The sequence below is a fragment of the Aedes albopictus genome, chromosome 2 (assembly GCF_035046485.1).
Source record: "Aedes albopictus strain Foshan chromosome 2, AalbF5, whole genome shotgun sequence".
NCBI lineage: Eukaryota > Metazoa > Arthropoda > Insecta > Diptera > Culicidae > Aedes > Aedes albopictus.
Window position 1 is genome coordinate 474432113 of NC_085137.1, and position 19497 is coordinate 474451609.

General features: G+C 42.1%; 2 protein-coding genes across 2 annotated transcripts in view; one reads left to right on the top strand and one right to left on the bottom strand.

Annotated features, from left to right (window-relative positions):
• The window catches only part of LOC109622842 (5-hydroxytryptamine receptor-like), a 668994-nt gene that overhangs the window by 395052 nt on the left and 254445 nt on the right, over window positions 1–19497 (top strand). The gene's annotated exons all lie outside the window — the stretch shown is intronic.
• On the bottom strand, window positions 11149–16579 carry LOC134286944 (uncharacterized). The gene is made up of 2 exons (XM_062848656.1): window positions 15271–16579; window positions 11149–15203 (listed from the first exon to the last, which is right to left on the bottom strand). The coding sequence occupies exons 1-2, from the start codon at window positions 16577–16579 to the stop codon at window positions 11149–11151; spliced, it is 5364 nt and encodes a 1787-aa protein (XP_062704640.1).

Genomic DNA, 19497 nt, shown 5'->3' on the forward strand with positions numbered 1-19497 from the left:
GGAGCATTTGTATTTTATTATGGAGCATTTCAGTATTATTTATTGGTGCAAAATTTCAATTTTATGAGAAATTTTTTTTGTTCTTCCGGTACATTTTTCATAAAGTATGGAACGTTTTCAATTATTTATGGGTAACATTGCACATTTTCATGGAACATATGTTCAATCTTCATGCGCTTTTTGATTCTCTATGGAGCATTTGCAATTTGTTATGGTTGCAATAACCTTTTGCCCAAGAAATTCATTTTGATGCCTGCCCCTATTTTCTACAAGAAAAATGTATTTGTTGATTTCAATTGTATGTAGCTTGCACCCGCTCATTTCATGCCGGAGGAAGGTTTACATCGACCAGACCAATTCGTTTTGAAAATGATCTGCCATTTTTACTGCCAATGTCGTTTGCGTCACGGCGGGCACGGCGTCGTCGGGAGACGCCGGATAAACCAAATCGAATGCTGTTTTATTTCACTTGGATCTTGGATGCCGTACTCTATACTCACTGCGCTGCTGCTTGCTATATGGAAATAGTTGTGAAGAAAAAATAATAGAAGATACCGGAGTAAAATGAATCTTTCAGATATTGTCGTTACTATTAAGATTTTGATACAGAAATTGAATAACTTTTCAGAATCAAATAAATCATCATTGTTGGCATCCGGACCTTTCAAATAAACAAATAAGTTAAAAATCAATATTGTAGTAATGGAATGTCTAATTTTAATTTACCTAATTGCTAGCAGAATGTTTTAGCACATTCACGAAGACAATTTTTACAGTTCTAAGTGAAATTACTGTTGAAATTCTCAAAATCATTTGTGGTTGAAGTACTTGAAGCAATCTCAAAGTAACCGAAAAACAATAACGTAAAGTTTGAAAACTTGTGAGTATCTCGAAGAATCTATCAATGTCAACAAATTTTGAAGTGAATTTGTGCAAATGGTTGAAGGACAATCGGACGAGACATTATTTTCTTAGTCCTTCAAAAATCATCCCAAGAACTATATTTTTCATGGAAATTACTCCTAGGATTAATTCCGAATTTACTTTGAAAATTGAATGCAAAATTTCATTCATCACTGAGATTTAAGGACAAAAGTCATGAAACCCCGCTTCAACAGTGCATGGGAATTTCAGACGCACAAATCTCAAGAAACAAGCTTCAAACAACAGTGAATTTTATTATTCCGTTCTTGCTCACTTGTAATAAGCTTAAAATGAGAAGCTCAGGTGCGCTGGTTTTGTTTACGAAAAGATTTGTGCCCTCGAAATCGTGAGTAGGTGCCAAAGTCGGCCATTGTGGCGGCCATTTTGGGATTCTGACAAGTCTATCCTTAATAAATTTAATTTGGCTTTCACCCTATGACGTCATCCTTGTTTACATATATGCTCTACAGCGCAGAGAACTTTTTTTTAATACACAGTTAAAATTTTCGTGTAATTTTGCGTTTATTTCGATGCACATATTTGGAGCATCGAAATAAACGCAAAATTAAGTGATGTTTTAAAAATACACGACCTGTAAATTGAGTCGTGTAAAATTAAATTCGTTTAAATTCAAACGATGGGTTCATAAACAACGTAGGTGTATTTTTACAGCTTTGGATTGCATCCCAGCAGTACCCATGATTTCCTAATGATGCCTTTTTGTCTAGAATTCGGTCCCTTCACAAAGGGATCAAACATCAGCTGCTTTGTTTTGCTCTGTTTTACCATAAACTGCGCAATGAATGTTGTTCTCGCGCATCGCAAAACGGAGCACCGGAAGATACGCGGGGGCTGCTGTTAGAGGCGCCATTGCCAATTATTTTCGCTGTTTTTGTCAATATTGTGATCCACACTCGACGTCATGCACTCGTTTAACTTATGGTTTTCTTGTATTTACGTATTCAATCACTCAAAAACACGACACAAAACTTATAAACAGCGCATCTTCCGGTGCTTTCCGTAAGAACAACTCTTGCGATCGCCAGCAAAACAAAACTAAACCCAGGGACGCCATTTTTATTTCGAGTTTTAAACGAGTGATCGTGTAAATTTACACGATAGTTGAAATTTCTAGCTTTTTCAATGGGAAATCGTATGCTTTTCAATTTATTTATAAACGCAAACATAAAAATAAGATGCGGTGCAATATTAAGACAATAAAAATGTAAAACTGAGTGATTTTTAATGCTCAAAATATGTGCATCTATTTCAACTCAATTTTCAATCGTTTATTCGTTTAAACACGTGTAAATTCACAGTTACTACGATTTACATGTCGTTTAAATTTAATTATTTTTTCCTGTGTACTTCATAGTAATTCTCGTACAAACCTATTTTGCTTTTGGGTCACCATTGAATTACCATCAAAATAGCCAAAAAATTGACAGGACTCTACTTTTTCACCAAGAATTTGAAAAATTAATACAAAGGAGCTTTGAATTTCCAACGTCCGATTTAGGTCGTCTTTGTTTTGCTATGTTGGTTTTTTTTTTCCCAGGAAAAACCATGTATCATTTATGAGGCAAAAAACATGGAAAATATTGTAAGGTAAAACCTTATCACTTTTTCTCATTTAGTAACAAGCTTGACAAATCCAATTCCACAATTCCCACGACATAACAAAATCATACGAAGATCATGAAACACAAGACCTGACAAGACGAACATGTTCTCACGACAATAAATTAACATGAACCCGCAAATGCTTAAACCAAAACCATGTCAGAAATCTGAGAAAATGCTATTAGCCTTTTCTAAAGTGCAAAATAATATTTTCCAGAACTGATTTACAAATCCCAAACACCTATTTCTATCAGTTCACACGTTCCATTCCAAACCTCTTATTTGCCCACACAAAACGGACAGTTACAAGTGTCAACGACCATAAATTCTAGACACCGATCATATTTCTACATACATGCAATAACGGAGTGATCGACTTGAACCGATCGCTTAACCGGCACCAGCAAGCACACCACCGACGAGCAATATTCCCACAGCTTAAAGATGCACCCCCGCGACAAAGCAATCCTCTCTTTCTTGCACTCAGTGCAACGAACGAAACGACAAAAGCACGTGACGATAACCGAATAGACAACGAGACTTAATTACGCCCTTTTTCCCTCTCTTCACAAAAAAACACTCTCAATTTCCCTAACTATGATGTAGTACTAGATTAAGTGAAAATTAACAAAACCAGTTTGATGAATAATAAACGCGGCAATTTTTCGGGATTGATTCAAATCGAATGGTTCTTCTTTTCGACGTTGATGACAAATCCCTGTAGTGAAAGAGAACCTGTGACAATATTATAATTTTGAAAAATTGATTTTTATGCATTTAGAACGAGGACTTGGATTTGAACGTAGTAGACAAGACAAAGTTTTCCGAGGACAGCTAGTTTTAAATAGTTATTCAGATCCTTTACAAGAAATTCAGCAGAGAATGAGAGATTTCTTCTTGAAATATTTATGGAAATTCCCAAAGAAATGTCTCCAATATTTATCATGTATTTTTTTATATCCTTCAGACAAGGGGCCTGCAACTCTAAACTTTTCCTAAACTTTACTAATAGTACAGCATTAGTATTGGTAGTATTTTTAGTATTTCGCAATCAAAGTAACGTTGCCAAGCAGGTCAAGCGAAGTTATTTTGTTGTTTGTTTCAGGTCAGTCGCTTTTCGGACAAGAAAAACGAAAACCACATAAAACGTTCTTGGTTTGCCTTATTTTCTGCCTAAGATTGGAAATTGGGTAAGTTGCAGTTTTGCGATATGATTGATTACAGTTTCCTCAATTTGCGCCTTACGTTTCAGGCGTATTCAATCTATGTTTCAGGTAAAAGGACGACATTAAAGCCTCGCTCTGGGCAAATAACGATTCAGTAAGGATAGTTGGAAACAAAAAAAATGGATTGGACAAATGTATCTATAAATGCCACCTTGCGGTTTACCCATACGCGTAGCTAGGGAGTCTCCCCCACCCCCGCTGCACCAATATCCACGATGCCAGTGCGCACGACGTTGGAGCACAGCCTTCCCCCCACAATGGAGTCGTGCGCGCTAGCGTAACGCAAAACCGCGTACGACTTTGAAGATGTGGGGAGGGATCAGCCACGCGCAAGGGTCTACCCTCAACTGCCAACTGGACCACGAGGAATTATTTGGATGGTTCAAGGAACGATTCGACTTCTTCAATTAAATGAACTTAAAAAGTGTAGCCAAGTAGTCAAATAATGCCGGTTTATAAAATGTAAATGAATAAAGTAGAATTTAACACTTCACAAATGATGGTTTTCTTCTCCTAAAACTACAAACTCCCTCCAGAAAACGCGAATGGTATACTCCATAATGCAGTCTGGAACTCCAGTTCCTATGCAAGCAGGTGACATTTCATCAACAAGAGTAACACATTTCTCTTAGAGCATCAAACAAGGCATCAAAGCAACCGGCCTGCTGCGCTCAAAATATTTTCTTAGTATTCTTAGTATTTTTGATTAAATACTAGTAGAAGTTTAGAGTTGCACGCCCCTTGCCTTCAAATATTTCTGCGAATGTTACAGGGGGATTTCTTCTGTATGCCTTTCCTGAAATCTTCCAAAGATACCATTACAAACTAGTCCAGGATACTTCCAGCTATTTTTCCAATTATATTTCCTCAGGCAATCACTCTTGAATTATTATAATTATTGCAAAATAATTAGCATTTTACAGCCAGAACTATTAAATCGTCTACTTCTTCATGTTGTCATAACATCCCTACTGGAACACAGCTTTCTCCCAGCTTAAGGAATTGTGGTCTACAGAAGACAGTTGACGGCAGTGAAAGCGAAACTGGTTAGTGCAGCTTAAATCAAAACTTTTAGCTTTAGCTGTCAACGAATGAAAATATTGGTTCCAACATCTGAATGACAAGTATGTCATATCTCATACTGCCCGAATTGGTTACGCTTCCGCTGCTTTTCCACTTGGATTTCCGTAGCCTAATCTCTAACAAATCTCTGGGGAAATCTTTGATGATTTTTTGGGAAAATTAATGGAGAAATTACCCAAGGAATTACGGGACGTAACCACCATGGCATTCCTAAAAGAATCCCGTAAGTCGTTTCATAAAATAAAAGCGATTACAGGAGCTCCGGATAAATCCCTAAAGTAATTTCTGAAAAAAAAATCCCTAGAGGCATCCCTGGAGGAATTCCTGGAGTATTTCCTGTAAAATCATTTAAGGAATTCCTATTGCAATCTTTAAAGAAATCTGTTAGAACATCAGATGAAATTCTTTGAGAAATCCATGGAGTGAATCCTGAAAAAAGTTCTGGGGAAATATCAGGAGCAGTTCCAGGAGGAATCACAGCAGAAATGGGTTGATAAATTCCAGCAGAATTTTCAACAAAAGTTTCTAAAGGAATTTCAGAAGAAATGTCAAAAGATTTTCGTATAGGAACACCAAGAGGTAATCCTGGAAAAATCTCAAGAGAAACCTCCGAGAAATCCAATGGGGATGCTCAATTGGGAAAAGCTTGGGGAAAACTAATAGAGAAATCCTAGTAAAATCTCTAGAGGAATTCCTATATGAGTAATTACTGTAGGCATTAATAGAGTAACATTTTGAGAAATTCCTAGAAGTATCCATGAAGGAATCCTAAGAGGAATTCTGGAAAAATCCCTAGGAAAATCGCAAGATTTTTTCATCAGAAGGTCGGCTCCATAGGCACATTCTTCTCCATTTGGGGAATGTGTGCCGTCCGTAGATTTATTCATGGATCAAGTCACTGAGTAATTCAGACAGGAATTATTGCAGACATATCTACAGAAATCTGTGAATACATCACTAGAGGAGTTCTTGCAGATATTACTGGGTAAAGTCCTGCAGGAATAAATACCAGTAAGAATTTCTGGAGGAATTTCAACAGGAATCCCCGGGAGTATCCAAAAGAGACTGCTACGCCAATAAAATATCACTGCTAGCTTCTCAGTCGATAGAATTCTTCCAAGGAAGAACTTCGCCAACAATTCCTGAAGCAATCCAAGTAGGAAATCACAACATAATTTCCATAATAACTTTTTGGAACAATCCCAAAAAGTAGACCTGGAGGAATCGCAGAGATGCCGGAAAGAAGATTTTTTTTTCTTTTTTGCCTTTCTCGTACACTCAGTGTACTGGAAAGGCTATATGTTCACTCCAAAAATGACTTTTTGATAGAAGGCCCGGAGGGTCGAGTTATATATACCAATCGACTCAGCTCGACGAATTGAGGTGATGTCTGTGTGTATGTATGTGTGTATGTGTGTGTGTGTATGTGTGTATGTGTGTGGACAAAAAAACTCACATCACTTTTTGGCAGTAAACCTCAACCGATTTTAATGACCGACGGTTCATTCGACGCGTAATCTGGTCCTTTTGTTTCCTATTGAAAATGGTTCGGATCGGTCCAGCCGTTCCGGAGTTATGGCCCTTTAGGTGTTCCGGACCGGTACCCCTGGAAGGAGCAAGACACGAAAATGCAACAAACCCATGCATGCGACCCATCAAACCACGGCATTTTCGATTATCTGATAAACGGTAAGCAGAAAAATAGTCTCAAACCATATCTGAACCAGTAGTGTTCCGGAACCGGTTCCGGAAGTCCCGCCGGAAGTGACCAAATATAAAAGTGAACACAACCCATTCATGCGACACATCAAACAGCAGCATTTTCGGTAACCTGATGAACGATTAGCAGGAAAATAGTATCAGACAATATCTGAACCTGTAGTGTTCCGGAACCGGTTCCGGATGTCCTGCCGGAAGTGGCCAAATATTATAGTGAATCAAACTCATACATGCGACATATCAATCAGCGGCATTTTCGTTAACCTGATGAACGATTAGCAGGAAAACAGTTTTAAACCATATCTAAACCGGTAGTGTTCCGGAACCGTTTCCGGATGTCCTGACGGAAGTGGCCAAATATAAAAGTGAGCCAAACCCATGCATACAACACATCAGAGTGCGGCTTTTTTGATAACATAATGAAAGGTTAGCAAGAAACTAGTATTTGACCATAGCTGAACCGATAATGTTCCGGAACCGGTTACGGATGTCCCACCGCAAGTGGCCAAGTATAAGAGTGAATCAAACTTATGCATGCGACACATCAAACGGCATCATTTTCGGTAACCTGATGAACGGTTAGCAAGAACATTGTCTCAGACCAAGTTTGGGACAACAGGTCCTGCCCGGGAACCGATTTTGGGTGTCTCGTCTTAAATGGTCAAAAATAAAAGTAACCCGAACCTATGCACCTATGCATGCGACACACCAACTCGCGGTTTTTTCAATAACCTAATTAACAGTTTGTCAGCAAAAAGTATCAGACGCATATTTGGGAGAACTGGTAGTGTTGAAGAACAGGTAACAAGTGCCCCGCCGGAAAAGGTAAAATATAGAAGTGAACCAAAATCATGCATGGGGCCATCCATTAAGTACGTCAAAATCCTAGGAGGTAGGGGGAGGGGGTTTTCAAAGTGTGACAAGCAATGTATTAAGTATAGGAAAAACCCGTACGAAGGAGTCCAAAATTCCAATGCTCCCCATGCAACACATCAATTCGTGGCTTTTTAGGTAGCCTGATGAATTGAACAGTTGACAAAAAATAGCCATATAGAATATCTGAGACAACCAGTAGTGTCATGGAATCGGTTCCAGGTTCCACCGGAAGTGGTCAAACGTAAAATTGAACCAAACCCATGCGGCACATCAAATAGTGGAATTATGAAAGTGAACAAAACTAATGTGAGCGATAAATCAAATCGTGGCTTTTTCGATAACCTGGCAAATGTTGGTTACCGCCTGTCGCTCAAAATACTAACATTTATAAAAGTGATTATCAAAAAATGGATAGTATTTGGTAAATTTAACTTGCGTTGACCATCCGCTGTAGAAAAAGTCATATTTTGTTGATTTTCCATTAAGAGAACGAGATGTAAATATCATGGTTATGCGTACTGTACAACATCGTTTCTAGGTAGACGATAAGGAAATATTACTTTCGTGTTTTGAGAATGCTCGTTGGAGTTATATCTAAGGTATAGCAGATGTATTGAAATGGATCATTGATCGTTTACAGTGAATGTGATCAAACTTTCACGTTTATTTGTCTGTGATGTTACTTTAAAGTGACTAGACACTATAATAGGTTGTGCGCAAGCATCTATATATTCAATAATTCTGATTTGCAAGCGATATTTTCTCACATTGAACTATTTTGTTTGACTTTCATTGTTTTTAGATTTCTTCGAACGAAGTCCGAACAAAATAACTGTTTTTCATACAATTTGACTATATACAAATCACCATGGTGCTAATGTTTGGCAGCTCTTCATACTCGTTTATGTTCATAATCAAAAATGCAATATTTTCCCATCAGCAACTACTCAGTATCGTAACAAGATACAAGATCAATATTTTCAAATTATTTAATAGTTATTTATGCAACGAGTTGTAAAATGATGATTTTTACAGCATGAGTCGTACATTTATTTATCCAACGAGGCTTGCCGAGTTGGATAAATATGACGAGTGCTGTAAAAATCGAGTTTTGCAACCAGATGCATTCAACATTTTTTGCAATGAGAAAAAATAATAAATAATTGTAACAAGATCATTTACATCAGTTTCATCATGCTTCCTGGTGGTTGAATGGAATCACTCACGTGTTCCATAAAGCTAGGCACAGAACTTAAATCAAGCAAGCCGTGCTATAACCGTCACAGTTTTTCAAGCTCTTGACTTGAAAACACAGATTGTGGCCCAAGCAATTGCATTATGATTCATAATGCAACCCAAATGAGTTGCATTATGAATCATAATGCAACTGCTTTTTATAGTGAGGAAAAATAGGCCGTAGTGACACTAAAACGAGAAGTATAAAATGCAGTATTATAGTGCCAAATTGCAAAAAAGCTTTCCAATGATCATGACATTATAGATGAGTGCTCGATATACTGTAACCCATTAGATACATGTTCAAATATTGAGTTTCTGTCAGCTTTTCCCAAAACTGGACCCTGTGCGGTGTTAATATAAAGAAGGATAGATCAACTTATTATAGGAAAATTATAATTTGTCGCATCAGCACTGAATAAAGTTTTTCAAATACCCTTTTGCGTCTAAAATTACTGTGCACAATTTGGGCTGGTTGAGCCCTCGCTCTTCTCATTGCGATTCAATATTGAATGGAAAATTTCCCTTTTCTGCATTTTTTTTTATATGGTCAAATTTTACATGAATCGTATTAAGCGTATAAGTATTCTCAGGATCTGCAAACGTCGACGGAAAGATCATGAGTACATATTCGACGAGAAAGGCGCTACCACCACTAGGTGGATTAATCTGGGTTTTTTTCTGTATTAACGAGATTTTTAGCCCTAGGCTAGTTCATCTCGGGACCCACGCTTTACTTCCCTTCCGAAGGAAGAACTCACATTTTGCGAGTTTGTCGGGAGTGGGATTCGATCCCAGGTCCTCGGCGTGATAGTCTAGTGTTCTAATCATCACACCAGGTCCGCTCCACAAAGAAAGAAGAAGTAAATTTATAAACTTGTAATATCAGGCAGCGTTTATTGCTTGTTCTGTTCCAGAGGAAATAAAGAAAACCAGTCTTTAACCATATAGCCAGTGTGTGATAGTACACGTGTAATCAGAAAAGAAAACATGCTGGAGGGTGGCGGGATCGATTCCCGGGCTAACTACCTGGTGTATAAAGCATTTTTATAACTACACAGATAAAAAATAATGAGATTTACGCGTCATGTAAACTTCATTTTAGTCATGTAAACTTAGTGTTATGACGATTTACATGATATTTCATGAAAGTTTGCGATATTTGTCATGTAACCACTCAGAGTCATGCTGAATTGCTTGACATATATGTATTGGGAATTTACATGACATTTCATAATTTTTACATGATATGTATCGCAAACTTCTGTGATATCCTACGCTCCTATCTTATGCATCATATGTCACAGAAGTTTACACTCATTTTTTGATCTGTGTACCGCACCATTGGCAGTGGCTCAGTTAATAATTGTGAAAGTTCTCACAAAATACTAAGCTGAGGAGCGGTCTGGGTCCCAGTTGAAACGTTACGCCAAAAAGAGAGAGTGCGAAAATGTTTCAGCGATTCAAAACGATGTTGATTCAAAATATTGGCTTGGGTTGGCCGCTGAAACGGCATAAATATGTTAAACTGGTGACTCTATATGTTCTACACGTAACTTCTACGGGTTTTACAATTTGCGCAAATCTATATGTAAAACACATTGCTCAGACGTGTTCTTTAGTGTACGAATCTTTTTAACGGGGTTGCCCAACTGTTACAGTAGTTTTCATACACATTTATAGGAAGAATGATACGTTGTATTGTTCCCGTTGCGTGAATTGTTTTCCTGGTTGCAAAATATTTTTAGTTTTTACAAAAACCATTTAAAAAAATATATAGAAGAAAATGACATTTGAACAACGGAAAACATTTTCAACCAGAATAAAAAATCAGGAAATACCCAAATCATTCCTCTGAATGTGTACGGGAACCAATTTTAAAAAATGATGCATCATTATTTAAAAAAATCAAAAACCGAAAAATGGGAAAATGATTCAAACATTCTGAAAGAACCATGAATGAATTTTCAAAACACAATTGTAGAAGCCACTGTTCAGAGACTTTTCTACTGATGAACTCGCGACAATTTGTGTTGGCAAACCAGCAGACGTAAAACGAACAATTCGCGACCTTCTACTTGCCACCAACGAGACACGAGGCGGATATTTTCGCGACAACTAACAATGGCGGAACTTGGGTCTTTCGGATAAAGCGGGATTTGACTCGCGGTAAGGTCTGCTTCACACAAAGGTTGTATTATGACTAAAGACTAAAGAGTTACAATTTTTATCGTTAGTTCGGCTATAGCTACGTATGTAATTGTGTGTGAGTAAGATAATAATGAGATATATGGAGAAAAAATGACGCTCATAAATTATTAATGAGTGCTATCATAAAACTGTTATACAGCTTGAATTTTAATTTAACAATTCAGAAAATTATCTAGCAATAAGAAACATAAGTACAAAACATTCCGGGCCCCGTTGAAACGGCCCGTTTCAACAATGATCATCAGCTGCTCTAGTTCGTAGAATGTAGTTGGTCATCAGGATCGTCAATTGGCAATACTCGAACCTCGGTTACTGCCCGTTTATACGTTCCACGGTTCGTGCGCACAAGAACTACACGCACCAAACCGTCAGGACCTGTGTATGTTTCGTCGACCCGTCCAATGTTCCACATGAACGGCGGAAGCCCCTCCTGCTTCAGAAGGACCAAATCTCCCTTCTGGATATTCGGCGAGGGAGTCCTCCATTTCGATCGCTGATGTAGCTGTGTGACGTAATCTCTGGACCAAAGTTTCCAGAAGTTTTGGACAGAGCGGCGTAGTTCCTGGAATCTAGAGAGTCGCGACACGGGATCCTTCGTCATGTCCGGCTCTGGGATGGAGAACATCGGTTCCCCGACCAAAAAGTGGCCAGGCGTAAGCACGGTGAGGTCATCGGGATGGTCAGTGAGGGGTGTGAGAGGCCGGGAGTTCAGAATGCTCTCAATGTGGGTCGCTGCTGTAGTAAACTCGTCCAAAGTGTAGGAATTGGCAGCGAAAATTCGGTGAAAGTGGTATTTGAACGACTTTACTCCGGCCTCCCACAGCCCCCCAAAATGTGGAGAGCGAGCAGGAATAAAGCGGAAGGATATTCCGGCATCAAGGCAATAGTCCTTCCACTCGTCCGTCTTGAACTGCTCGAGATATTGACGACGCAACGATTTCAACTCGCGATCAGCCCCGACGAAGGCTGTGGCGTTATCGCAATGTAGCTCAATCAACCGACCGCGTCGAGCTACAAACCGTTTGATTGCATTAATGCACGCGGCGGACGTGAGACTCGGAACGATTTCGAAATGCACCGCTTTTACCGCCAGGCAGACGAAAATCGCGACGTACATCTTAACGTTGGCCCCCCTCCCATACAAAGGACGAACGCTAAATGGCCCGCAGTAGTCCAGCCCGGCTTTGGAGAATACTCTGGATGGAGCGACTCTGGCCGCTGGTAGTGGAGCCATTTGTTGGTGGTAATCCGTAGGGCGGCAGCGGAAACAAGTAATGCACTTTCGGACCACTCTCCGAACTAATTCACGCCCACGCACCGGCCAAAACCTTTGGCGCATAGTCGCAAGTAGCAATGAAGGTCCTGCATGGGCCGTCCTTACGTGGAGAGAGCGCGCTATCAGGAAGCTAATCCGGTGATTTGCTGGTAGAATCAATGGGAATTTCGAATCGTATGGGCCAGGAGAATTTTTCAATAGACCATCCAAGCGCAGAAGGTCGAACTGATCGAGGAAAACGTTCAGGTTTCTTAGAGGAGATTTGGCTTCGAAATCAAGTTTAGATCGTTTGAGAAGATGGATTTCCTTAGAAAAACTGCTTACCTGAGCGAGACGTACCATGGCTTTCAATGCTCCGTCGATTTCCGGTGGAGTGAGATTGCCGTACACTCTTTCTGCTTTCGGCCGTCGACAGTTAGAACCAAATCGGATACACATTGCCACCGTCCTCAACAGCTTCCCCAGGTCTGAATACCGCTCGAAAATAGAATCGTCGATTGGGTTGGTAACTAGCGCTACGACGACACGTTTCTCCAGCTCGGTGTCTTGAGTTGTCGTGGGTTTTGATGGGAAATCCGGCCAAGATTCAGCCTCCTGCCTTAGAAAAGGTGGCCCATGCCACCAAAGTGAGTCGTCGATAATTTGACTCGGATTTGTCCCGCGCGATATGCGATCCGCAGGATTAAGCTCGGATGGGACGTAGTTCCAGGGAAGCTCACGAGCAAGACGTTGCACCTCCGCAACACGATTAGAAACGAACACTTTCCAGTCACTCGGTGGCGACTGTATCCAGTGCAATACGACAGTGCTGTCCGACCAAAACACTGCTGATCCGTCGAAATCTGTTGTTGTTCGCAGGTTGTGGACCAATTGACTGCCAAGGACAGCCGCACAAAGTTCCAACCGGGGTATGGACAAGCCACGAAGAGGAGCAACTCGGGATTTCGCAATCAGAAGCTTGCTTTCTATTTCGCCATCCATATTGGGTCCAACTACATACACACAGCATCCGTAGCCCTTCGATGACGCATCGCAAAAGCAATGCAACTGATATTCCCGGTGATAGTTGGACATGACGTGCCGCGGAACGGCAATTTTCTTCAGTTGCGCCAGATCTTCCCTGAACAATTGCCACCAGAGACTTTCTTCTTCGCACAATTCTTCATCCCAAGTGAGCCGCTTTGCCCACAATCCTTGGACGAACATCCTTGCGCTGATGACGACCGGTCCCAGTAGGCCTAAGGGGTCAAAGAGCCTTGACATTTCGGATACCACGGCTCGTTTGGTGACGATGTCTAGATTTTCCAGGTCGGGAACTTGGAAACTGAGCTTATCCGTGATTGGGTTCCACTGTAATCCCAGTGCCTTTGTGGCCATACTACGTCCGATTTCCGTTGGACTGGTTGCTCCATGCAGTTCACTGGGTATGTGACGTAGCACGGTAGGGTCGTTGGCAGACCACTTACGAAGGGTGAAACCCCCTCTGGCGAGAAGTTCTTGTAACTGCTGACATGTCTCCGCAACCTCCTCTAAGATGTCACCTCCAGCAAAGGCATCATCCACGTAGAAGCGCTTTGTAACAACTGGTGCAGCCAGGGGATATTGGTCTCCATCATCTTCGGCGAGCTTATTAAGGACGCGGGCAGCTTGGTACGGTGAGCTGGCCAATCCGTAGGTCACCGTTTTCAGGTGGTAGTGCTTCAACGGTTGAGACGGATCCGAACGCCAAACGACAGATTGGAATCTTCGATCGTCCGGGTGGACCCACACTTGCCGAAACATTTTCTCGGCGTCCGCGGAGAATACGTACCTGGGAAGCCGGAAATTAACAACCACGGCGAGCAAAGTTGGCTGTACCGTTGGGCCGGTGAAAAGGACATCGTTCAGCGACAATTGGCCATGGGATTTGCTGCTCGCGTCAAAGACGACTCTGGTTTTTGTGGTCGTGCTTTCTGGCCGACGTACAGCGTGGTGCGGGAGGTAAAACTGGGGACCATCGACGCGGGAACACTCCTCCATATGGCCCAGCCTAAGATATTCCTCCATAAACTGCGTATATTCCACACGCAGCTCGTCGTCCTTGGCAAAACGCTTTTCCATCATCGAAAATCTATTGGCTGCAGCCTTGTAGGAATCTCCAAGGAATGGGATGCTGGATTCTCTAAGCGGTAGGCGTACAACATAGCGTCCTGTGTCGTCACGGGATACAGTGCGCATGAAGTGGTCTTCTACATGTTGCTCTTCCTGCGTTAGCGCTCGTCCGACGTCGAAATCGTCGACTTCCCACATCCGTTCCAGCTGGGCGTTTAGATCTTGTTCGGTAGCAACGTGGCACACTACCGTCTTCTGCGCCTCTGCGGGGGATGTGCCAGACACCACATACCATAATACAGTTTTCTGCAAAATGGGAAATCCATCAGCGAGGGTTAGCCTTTGGGATTCGAGAAGAGCGAAAAACAGTTCCGCTCCAACAATGAGATCCACTCCGTGGGAAATGTTGAACCTCGGATCAGCTAACGGCAAGTTACGCGGAATGGTCCAGCGAGAAATGTCTACACTTCGACTAGGAAGACTCACGGTGAGTTTCGGTAGGACCAAACAGTCTATTTCTTGTTCGAAACCGCCGAACCGTGACGCGAGCGCGATATTCACCTTGTAGTGTACGTTTACGGTGGCTTGCCCGATACCGCTAACAGGAAGGCTGATTCGTATACGCTTGAGATCTAATTTCTGGCACAGTGATTCAGAAACAAAGTTCGATTGGGAACCACTGTCCAATAGAGCCCGTGCATAGTGGTACACGTTATTCACATCTCGAACTCGAACAACAGCCGTCGATAGGAACACAATGCTTTCAAAAGTATTGTTTGCTTGGGTCAACGATGTGGCGGGTGGTAGAGGCTGTGGAGGCTGGGCGCAGTATGGGGTTGGTTCAGATTCGTTGCGATCGAGCGAAACAACCGGCGATGGAGAGGGGGGTTGGTCGATCGCGGCGTGAAGCGACGAATCGTTTCGCGAGACCGGCGCGGCTGCCTGGGGTAATGAACGCGTGAGCACCACCGGTGGTGCATTTGCGACCGAAAACGATATCTCAGCTTGAGATGTAGTGGTTGCTGTAGAACAGATAGCTGTACACGCTAGTGTTCGGCATTTGCTCTTCGTTCGGTGGAGTGATAACCGCCGAATTCGACACCGGTGTTGGTAGATGTAGCATACTGTGATGCTTCTTTCCACACGTTCTACACAAACTACTTCGGCAGTCCTTAGCCATATGGCCACCTCTCAAACAATTTATGCACAAACGATGTTTTTTGGCAAAGTCGAGTCGATTGTTCGGGTTCAACTTGATGAACGCATCACACTGAACCAACGCGTGAGCTTGTTTGCAGCTCGGACATTTCACAACGTTCTCAGAAACCACGTGAGAGGAGGTTGATTTGGCTTTTGTGGGCTTCACTTGCACAGTCGAAGAAGAGTTACACGACGTGGAGCACTTTTGTAGAGTACGCGATCTCTTTCGGATGAACTCAAGCAAATCCGTATACTGAGGCGATTCTTCTTCACTACACTGAGTTTCCCACTCGATGAGAGACTTCTCGTCAAGTAGGCTGCTTAGGCGCTCCACCAGGAAAGAATTCCAGTGGGCATCTATATTCTCGAGCTTGTCGAGAATTCCGACATGGCGGTTGAACTCGTCCGCTAATTCGGACAAGGCTGAAGAAGTACCCTTTCGCACTGACGGAACGCGGAAAAGAGCAGACATATGTTGCTTCACGAGATAGTTTGTGTTTTCGTACCGGTCACAAATAGTTTTCCATGCGATAGCGTAATTGTCCGCGGTAATCGCAATGGAAGCGATAAGACGAGACGCGTCACCCTTCAAACTACTGCGCAAATAGTGCAGTTTTTGCACAGCCGACAGTTGCACATTTGAGTGGATTACGGATTTGAACAAATCGCGAAACTCGATCCATTGCTCCGGTTGGCCGTCGAATTCCGGCATCTTCAACTCCGGAAGTTTGACCGACATGATTTGTTGAACCGGCGGCGGCGCGACGTGCTGAACGATTCGGGGTTCTTGATTAACCGGCATCGGATTGTTACGAGGGAGTTTAGTTGTGAGAGAAGCCTTCAACGCGAAATACAAATCATGGAACTCTTGACGCGACTCCGCGAAATCTTCTTGCTCATTTTCTATCACTTCAATTTCGTCCTGAACACTTTCGAAATTTCGCCACAGTTCATCGAGGCGTTCGATCCTCAACGGCACTTGATTCACTTGCGTTTCGGGGTCGTACTGCTCATCGAACAGTTTTATTAACCTGGCCGATCCGAGAATATTGCTTCTCCGCCGCAGCAGCGACTTGTGATGGAGAGTGTTTTTTCGCAGGGATGACTTCTTCATTTTGCACGCACACAATCACCACACGATACCGATCTGCAATGAGGTTGCCTTACGGCGCACTATACGACCTCGCAAATTGAGGTTAGCTATATCTCCGCCGGACCGACGGATACTCGAGATATAATCACTTTTGATCACTTTGGGAATTTTCTCTGGCTCAATCACAGCCCGCGGCCACCAGAACGACAACGAAGGGTATTTAGCTGGTTAACAGCAGCGACAACAATGATCACTGGGGCTGGAGCGAATGATAAAGCACTAGAAGCACGAGGCACTACACGTGGTCGTTCACCAGAGCACTTTGTGGGATTTCCTCCCGGGTTTCGGCACCATAAATTTGTTCAGAGACTTTTCTACTGATGAACTCGCGACAATTTGTGTTGGCAAACCAGCAGACGTAAAACGAACAATTCGCGACCTTCTACTTGCCACCAACGAGACACGAGGCGGATATTTTCGCGACAACTAACAATGGCGGAACTTGGGTCTTTCGGATAAAGCGGGATTTGACTCGCGGTAAGGTCTGCTTCACACAAAGGTTGTATTATGACTAAAGACTAAAGAGTTACAATTTTTATCGTTAGTTCGGCTATAGCTACGTATGTAATTGTGTGTGAGTAAGATAATAATGAGATATATGGAGAAAAAATGACGCTCATAAATTATTAATGAGTGCTATCATAAAACTGTTATACAGCTTGAATTTTAATTTAACAATTCAGAAAATTATCTAGCAATAAGAAACATAAGTACAAAACAGCCACTATTAACCTTCCTGTTGCGTCACAGCTAGCTTGTGTAGTTTATGGTTTGGGTCAAAAATAACTATAATGCAAAAGCAGGGTTAAAAGATTTTCTAAAGAAATTTACCAACAGTAATTCCAGAGGAATAACTGGAATATCTGGAGTTAATTTTTATACTATTTCTTGAAAGAACTTCTAAAAAAATACGGGGTTGTTATTCATTCATCGCTGGAAATGACAACTCCCTTAAATCTGCCGCAAATTCTAATTATTTCTGTTTTCTATTTGTTTTACAGGTAAGCCTTTAACAAACTTACCGTTCACCTGAGAGATCTTAATATGCAATTCTTTAGAGGAATGGTAAGCAATCTAACAAAACCAAGTAATAACCTGAAACATATTATTTGAAAGTGTTAAACTTGAAGCTAATTATGTTTTCCAAACAAAGCATTTCACCCCTAATTCCCCATACAGCAAATCAGACCGGAAAATATCGCTTCCGAAGCAAGTCCAGAATCCTTGAATCACATGATGTGACCCTAGCGAAGGGCTGGGGATGGATAGAGACCAGTCGAAGGCAACGGGTTGAAATTCAATCAATCTTTTTTCCCCCGGTATGGTTCTCAACCGCTAGGTAACCCATACTGACTGGGACCGATTCCTTGGGGCTGCTATTCATGTGTGGCTGTATGTGTATCTGTATGTGGTTTCCGCTCGTATCCGTTCCGTCGAACCTGAGAACGAGAATATATTTCAGTAAAAATGAGCTACATTTGTTTGGGAAATATTGAATCAGGTAGCCGGCAGTCAATCTCTGTGTCTGTCTGTTTCTGTCTCTCTCTACCAGTCATCTTTCAACCCACGTTCATGCTTGGTTCGAATTTGAATGGAAGAGGTGCGTTCATTCAATATAACCAGTGATACAGACATTTCAGGACAGAAACTAACCGGTTTTGACGTGGCATACATGTACAGGGTGGGACAGAAACAGTGTTGGCATTTTATGAATACTGATGAACACGATTGCTGGTGATCAACGTCGGTCCGGCCGTGGTTTTGAAGTTTGAAGTTGTGTATGAATTTGTTTATCTTACTCTAGTGACGTGCGATAATGATGTTACCCGCGAGGTGAAAAGACGGATTGCGGCTGCGAATCAGGCCTTTTTCTATCTGCGAAACCAGCTGCAGTCCCGCAGGCTGCAAACGAAGACAAAACTCGCGTTGTACAAGTCTCTGATTCTTCCGGTCGCTTTATACGGTCATGAAACGTTAACGTTGAAAAAAGTTGATCGGAGAGCTTTTGGTGTCTTCGAATGTAATATTCGGAGGTAAACTGGAGGACGGCATCTGGTGGCGTCGCATGAACTACGAATTGTACCAGGTATATAAAGAGATGGATATAGTGAAGCGAATACAACACGGCAGGGTGCGGTGGGCTGGACACGTAGCTCGTATGCCGAAGGAACGAAAAGCTAAAATTATATTCAGCAGAGAAGCAGGAAGGGGTCATCGGCTTCGTGGAAGGCCGCGCACGCGTTGGCTTTTTGCAGTTTTAGGAGCTCCTAAAAACTCTAAAGGGCCCATTTAGCCGAGGCGGTAAACGCACGGGTATTCAGCATGACCATGCTGAGAGTGACGGGTTCGATTCCCGATCGGTCCAGGATCTTTTCGTAAAAGGAAATTTCCTTGACTTCCTTGGGCATAGAGTATCTTCGTGCCTGCCACACGATATACGCATGCAAAATGGTCATTGGCAGAGGAAGCTCTCAGTTAATAACTGTGGAAGTGCTCATAGAACACTAAGCTGAGAAGCAGGCCAAGAAGAGAGAGAGAGTAAGGACTCTAAACGTTCAGGGTGACTGGAAGGGATTGGCCCAAGACCGAGGCCAGTGGAGGCGAATACTTCATTCGGCGTAGATTCACCGCTACGAGTTGTAGCCCATCAAGTATCAAGTAAGCAAGCTGAGAAGCAAGTTTTGTCCCAGTTGAGACGTTATGTCAATTAGAAGATCACTTATCAAACCGTTTTCCACCTGAGCCGACACTTTTCCCAGCCCACTCTGTACAAAGCACTCGTTCTCGGTGAAGAACTCAGTTTCTTTTATTGTGCATTTCAATTTGGATCAATTTTTTTTTTTTTTTTTTTTTTTTTTTTTTTTTTTTTTTTTTTTTAT

Excerpts from the sequence above, each read along its gene's own strand:
- LOC134286944 (XM_062848656.1), bottom strand. The coding sequence starts at position 16,579 with ATGAAGAAGTCATCCCTGCGAAAAAACACTCTCCATCACAAGTCGCTG. Across the intron at positions 15,204-15,270 it reads CAGCAACCACTACATCTCAA|CCGCGCCGGTCTCGCGAAAC; the intron begins GCTGAGATATCG and ends TACCCCAGGCAG.